The sequence below is a fragment of the Diaphorina citri genome, unplaced genomic scaffold (assembly GCF_000475195.1).
Source record: "Diaphorina citri unplaced genomic scaffold, Diaci psyllid genome assembly version 1.1 scaffold311, whole genome shotgun sequence".
NCBI lineage: Eukaryota > Metazoa > Arthropoda > Insecta > Hemiptera > Psyllidae > Diaphorina > Diaphorina citri.
The window spans coordinates 102,161-108,847 of record NW_007377746.1 but is presented as its reverse complement, the minus strand read 5'-3'; the positions used below and the strand labels follow the sequence as shown (position 1 = coordinate 108,847).

General features: G+C 37.0%; 1 protein-coding gene across 1 annotated transcript; it reads right to left on the bottom strand.

Annotated features, from left to right (window-relative positions):
- Positions 1 to 3,541: 3,541 nt before the first annotated feature.
- Positions 3,542 to 4,237, bottom strand: LOC108252166 (AAC-rich mRNA clone AAC11 protein-like). The gene has a single exon (XM_017443309.1). The coding sequence runs from the start codon at positions 4,235 to 4,237 to the stop codon at positions 3,542 to 3,544; it is 696 nt and encodes a 231-aa protein (XP_017298798.1).
- Positions 4,238 to 6,687: the final 2,450 nt, after the last annotated feature.

Below are 6,687 nucleotides of genomic sequence, written 5' to 3'. Positions count from 1 at the left end.
TTAATACCAGTAAGTACAGCACGTGATTATGATTAGATAAGTAGGTAGCTTGTTATTCCAGAATGAGTCTGCGAGGAATACCGACTCAGCTACCTACTCATCTCTTGGTACCTAGAATACCTAGTTTTAAACTGATGATGTTGGCTGTGAGATCATAAACTGACTCACGAACACGAGTCAAAATTACTGAATACGTCACATATCACTCTTCCAACTCATTTTATGTGCACAGCTCATGACTATAAAAGCTACCTTAATGGTGAGGGGCTCTGATTTGCTCCTAAACTCCCAAAAGACAAATGCGAAGCACCGATTAGCGTCCCGACAGATAAATCCGACTTGTGTCCCCCTCTGAAATTTATCATCTATCCGAGGATAGACATACTACGACACAGGTCCGACACAGTCCAAAGTAGCAGATGGTTCATTGCTACGAAATTAATAAAGACGGTGAAACAGAAACACCCTGAGGAAAATCTAGGGTGCCGGAAGCCCAATCGAGTGACTGGGTTTCGGAACTCTAATATTGAAGTCTATATCGGGAAGCTTGAGACTTTAATATAAGTAGCATTCAAACAACCTAAATCAGGGGAAATAGCCCAACAATAGAGTTCTTGCCACCCTAACTTGTGGTGCCCTTATCACTTCTTTCAAGCCACCTACATATGAGAATTTAGTATTTTTACATGTTTTTTTCTAAAGCAAAGATCCAGCAATCGTTTAACATAAAATATTTCTATGAAAATCCGCCCCGGGCGGGAATCGAACCCGCGGCCTAGCGCTTACAAGGCAGACGCACTACCAACTAAGCTAACTAGGCTGGCATGGGGAAACAGAAACCACCCTGAAGAAAATCTAGGGTGCCGGAAGCCCAATCGAGTGACTGGGTTTCGGAACTCTAATATTGAAGTCTATATCGGGAAGCTTGAGGCTTTATATAAGTAGCATTTAAACAACCTAAATCAGGGGAAATAGCCCAACAATAGAGTTCTTGCCACCCTAACTTGTGGTGCCCTTATCACGTCTCTCAGGCCACCTACAATAGAGTTCTCGCCACCCTAACTTGTGGTGCCCTTATCACGTCTCTCAGGCCACCTACATATGAGAATTTAGTATTTTTACATGTTTTTTCTAAAGCAAAGATCCAGCAATCGTTTAGCATAAAATATTTCTATCATAAGGAGTTTAATCTTATCAGGCGTTTACATTCAGTGACACAGCCAGGGGAGGCCGGTTTGCTAAAACATTAAATTCGCACTACTCGCAATTCGCACAGCTTTGAAATGTGTATTCGTACTAAAACTAGTAATGATCAACTAAAATTAGTAATCAACATAATTACTGAATTACTCAAATTAGTTGATTTGATCATGTACACGCATAAAAAAATCTATGAGCCATAGCACTATGGGTATCTATTTATTTGGTACCTATTACCTATGCACTAACGATCATGGCTCAAAGGAAAATATGTAGGGGAACACGGGGCAAAACGGCACATCGGGGCAAAACGATGATCCGCCTTTTTTAGGAGCTAGAAAGTGCTGAGGTCTCTTGGATGGACTAGGAACTATTCCTGCAAGTGTTATCTTTGTTTTGATCTGTGGTTGATTCTTTTATCTTTTGTTTTCGAAGAGTACGGAGGTTTTTTTCGATTTCACGAGTGCTTGATGCAATTTTCGCATGCAATTTTCAAATCACTGACGCTTTGGGGCAAAATGGTTTTTTAATGGTCTGGGGCAGAATTGTACATGGGAGAATAGTGCCCAGGGTTCCATTCTGCCCCAAGGTGTTTTGCACGTATATGGTATAGGACCATTTTGCCTCATCCTCGGGGCAAAACGGTCTTTTTTGGTACTCTCATAAAAATATTTTTAGTTTCTTCCAGTGATACATATTATATCGTTCTTGTCTAATCTAATTTGTAGCTAAAATTATGCTTTATTTTGTTACACAATTACATATCTGTGTGACTTTTATTTTTTTAGTTAAGACCTCATAAGCACTAGAGGTGCCATTTGGCCCGTGTTTCCCTACCTCCAACATAATCGCGAAATCCGCGAACATAATCGCGAAATCCGCGAACATAATCGCGAAATCCGCGAACATAATCGCCGGAGGGAGGGTCTGGGAAGAGTAGGGGAAAGAAAAGGGGAATAGTAGAGAAGAAAGGAAAGAAAGAGAAGAAGAAGAAAAAAAAAAGAACAACAGTAATTAGTTAATTACCTGTGATGAATTGATGATTATTGATTGTTGTCAATTTATTTGTGTTGTGTTGAAAATATTCATCTAGCGCCTTGTAGATAGGTTTTTACAGATATCCACATTAATGAATTTATTTAATTTTGACATCCTTTGTACCTAAATACTATTTTAGTTAGGTTGTTTATGAAAATGGATAGGTACTTACGAGTCGGTTATTTATCCAGACTCGGAGTTTCGCCTATTTCATAGACATTTTCAAGGGAAACTATTTAAATAGACGTTTCCCTTGAAAAAAGGTTCTTCAACGAAGTTCTGTTAAAAAAATAGCCCTAGAAGTAGGTAAAGTCCCTTTAGAATAGACTTTGAAAAATTAAAAAAAAAAAAGGAAAGTCAAAAGGATAAAGAAAAATAATTGGAAAAAGGAAAATTAAACAATTTTAAAGAAAAGAAAGAAAGCAGAAAAATCTGCTGACAATTTAATTCGGCCTGTCGTGCTGACGTCAGCATGAGCAGATCAGCACATATCACATGACAGTTCAGACCGATGGCGTTTGGCGAAAGAAAGATAATATGAAAATGTGACACTTACCGAAAACAACGCTTCCCGGACAAGTTTTTGAGCTCAAAATGTGTGTGTTGACTTTTTTGCTGATACCGAACCCGTTGTATCTGCACAAAACAGACGACACAATGTAAATACGAGACACGTCTGTTGTGTTTTTTTTTTTTTTTTTTTTTTTTTTTTTTTTTTTTTTTTTTTTTTATACCTACTGAAATCATAAGACCTACTGAAAAGTTCCTTTTCCCTCTCATGGGTTAGTTATGGGATTATCTTATGAGTTTCTTGTCGATGTCCATCGACTTCAGTCGACCTTAGTGTACACGCTGCTTTAGAGGTTGAAGGCTCCAGATTTCACACCTACTTCATTATTCATGTAAATAAATGGCCATAGTGTATTTGTTAGTTTAAGTGACCACACTACAAGAACAGACTGTTTCATTGGTTAAGTGACAATAAATTAAGTCCCACTCATACATCAAGTGTTTATGTTTGAGGTAACTGACCCGTAAGCCATAAGGTAGTATGTATTATTATTTTCTTATGCTAGCCATATTGCATAAATATTTTTTTCCAGGTGTTGATTACTAAGCTTTTTATTTATTCAGGTACCTAGGTACCCCTAAAATTTAATCTGGTTATTAAAAAAAAAAAAAAATAAATAAATAAATAAATTAAAAAAATACCCAAGTTCCTATGTACCTAACCTAGAGTACAAGAACTACTTACCTAGGGTACGTGAGTTTTTGTGTTAGAAACTAGAAACTTTTCAATCCTTTACTTTTCTCTAGCATTGGCATTATTTCTCTTAGTCACCATTAGTAATGCTCTTGGTGAATTTACTGCAGACTGTGCTAAATTCAAGGTTGGTGTAATATGTAGGGGCGCCAATAAATTTTCACCCGAACCAAATTTTCTCTTGGCATTTGTTTTGCGGTCTGATTTTTCATACACAGTGCTCATTTGCATAGAATCGTCTACACACTGATTGTTTACAGCTATATTGGGCGTTCCATGAGTGATTTCATCATTTTTTTGTCCGTTGGGGTCGAAAATATTGGAATTGTTTGCTACTACTACTCCTCCAATATTTCCAATATTACTATTCATAGCAATGTTATTGTTCGTTATTTGACGACTTGTAGTCATGTTCTTGTTATAAAAGGATTGCATCCTGAAGGTTTCATTATTGTTTGTTTCAGATGTGTTATGTTTGATTGGGAATGAACTATTTGTAACGAAACTGTCGATTTTTTGCGATACCTTGTCAGTGCTCATGGTTTCATTGTTTTGGCTACTTTTTGATCTTGTGTTGTTCGGACGACAATCGTTATTTCCTTTGGTAATCTCATTGGTTGTTGTCACGTTAATTGGCTTTATCCCTTTGTAATAATTGCTAACACCAACATTACTTTGTACTATTGCATTTGAGTTGACATTTCCACTAAGTTCACTGTTTCGATTGTTATTCATTTTAAATATTTGCACGAACGATGTGTTATAATTGATTTGCCGATTGTTTTCAATCGTATTGTTACTTATGAAATCATTTTTTCTCTCTTCAGTTCACACCCCTTCAAGTACCTAGGAATAATTTTAAGTGATTTCAAGATTAGCTTTCTATTGTGAGTAAAAAAGAAAAGACGTATCTGCCTACCTAGGTACCTTCCTCTCCCGAGTTGGCTATTTAAGGCTATCAGGCAGTCAAAACGTAAAATTATTTTTAATGGTTAGGCCTAAACGTAAGCATCATCGATAGTAGGGTATTATTACGTTATTACCCTGTAAGTAGGTACGTAAAAAAAGAACTGTTCAAAAGAAAGAAGAAGAAAAGCAGTTTCTATCGAACCGTGCTTATTTTGTTGTATTGTCGCGTCATATTGGTTTTTCTCTTCACTTGTGTGTCACTGACATCTTTACTGTTGAAATAATTTCCATTGGGCTTTCTTTCAAACGGGTTGGTTGGTTCAGACTTATGTGGCGTATGGCACAGGTGGGCCAATAAATGGTACGTTTTTTAGGTGGGCGAATAAATGGTACACTTACCCTATATCATTTATTTTGTCTGGATCCTTAAAAAGTTCAAGCTAATAGCTACTTTCCCATCCCTCGAGATCACGTTGTTTACCTACTCAGTCTACTCACACATAGTCGACGGCTGTCGATCGATCATCGAGCGACGAGGTGGATCTATGTTGTAGTGTCCGCAGTGTACGGTTTCAGTCGCGTCGATCGACGGTGTCGACTATTGTGATTTTGCATTTCGCAAACGTTATGACGATGACGTAATAGATATTAAACTCGCAGTGAGGTCACTTTGAATATTCGATGCGATTTAAAAAAAAAAATGTGCACGTAGGAATCAACTTACATTTCACGGAAGAATTTTTTAACCGAATTTGGACTTCCATCCACACTTGGGTAGGTAGATAGCTTTTCTATTATTTCTTTTTTTATCAACACGCGGATGTCGCGTGACCTAATAATATTTGTAATAGCGGGATGTGTTTTAACTCGCACACTATCGTTATCTCCCTAACAATCTAGGATATTAGAGGATATTAATTTGTATTTTCTCGGCAGAAGAGAAGGGGTCAATCAGGAAACAATTTATTCTGATGTGAGAGCATATTTTTTTTGATTTTTTTAGAGGGGTCCTCCTTCTTTCTCTCTTCAGTTCACACCCCTTCAAATACCTAGGTATAATTTTAAGTGATTTCAAGATTAGCTTTCTATTGTGAGTAAAAAAGAAAAGACGTATCTGATGCCTACCTAGGTACCTTGCTCTCCCGAGTTGGCTATCCCTCAAAGGTAAAGTTCAACGACCTCGGGGATCACAATCATCCGGGATGACGGTTTCTAAAACAAACTCTAACAAGAAATTGCTCTAGATTTGTGTCACGCTTTTAGCTATACATCACCTACTTAATTACCTAAATCTACATGGAAATATAAACTGTACTCGCTACTCAAGTACTCATGTTTCGTCTAAGTGAGGCATAACTAACTTAACTAACGGGAAAGCAGCGTCTACACTTTGGTGGTGACTTATAGTGTCCCTACATGTACTGGAACACAACAATCTAAACATTTACTCTCTAATCTAATGGGTTCCTTATGGTATTCATTTAACTTATGGATTCCAGTATTTCCAGTCGATGTTGATCGACTTCAGTCGACCATAGTGTACACGCTGCTTTAGAGGTTGAAGCTACAAATTTCACACCTACTTCATTACTCATGTAAATAAATGGCCATAGTATATTTGTTAGTTCAAGTGACTAAACTGTACTCGCTACTCAAGTACTCATGTTTCGTCTAAGTGAGGCATAACTAACTTAACTAACGGGAAAGCAGCGTCTACACTTTGATGGTGACTTATAATAGTGTCCCTACATGTACTGGAACACAACAATCTAAACATTTACTCTCTAATGGGTTCCTTAAGGGATTCATTTATATTATGGATTCCAGTCGATGTTGATCGACTTCAGTCGACCATAGTGTACACGCTGACGCTGCTTTAGAGGTTGAAGCTCCAAATTTCACACCTACTTCATTACTCATGTAAATAAATGGCCATACTATATTTGTTAGTTCAAGTGATCAGTGTGACCACACTACAAGAACAGAATGTTTCATTGGTTAAGTGACAATAAATTAAGTCCCACTCATATTAACAAGTGTTTATGTTTGAGGTAACTGACCCGTAAGCCGTAAGGTAGTAAATAAAATAAAATACCTAATTATTATTATTTTCTTATGCTAGCCCTATTGCATAAATATTTTTTTCCAGGTGTTGATTACTAAGTTTTTTATTTATTCATCAGCTGTTTATTTATTTAGGTACCCCTAAAATTTAATCTGGTTACCTAAAAAAAAAAAAAAAAAAAACCCAAGTTCCTATGTACCAAACCAAGGGA

What these genes read in the sequence shown, in the direction of transcription:
- LOC108252166 (XM_017443309.1), bottom strand. Translation starts at nt 4,237, where the DNA reads ATGAATAACAATCGAAACAGTGAACTTAGTGGAAATGTCAACTCAAAT.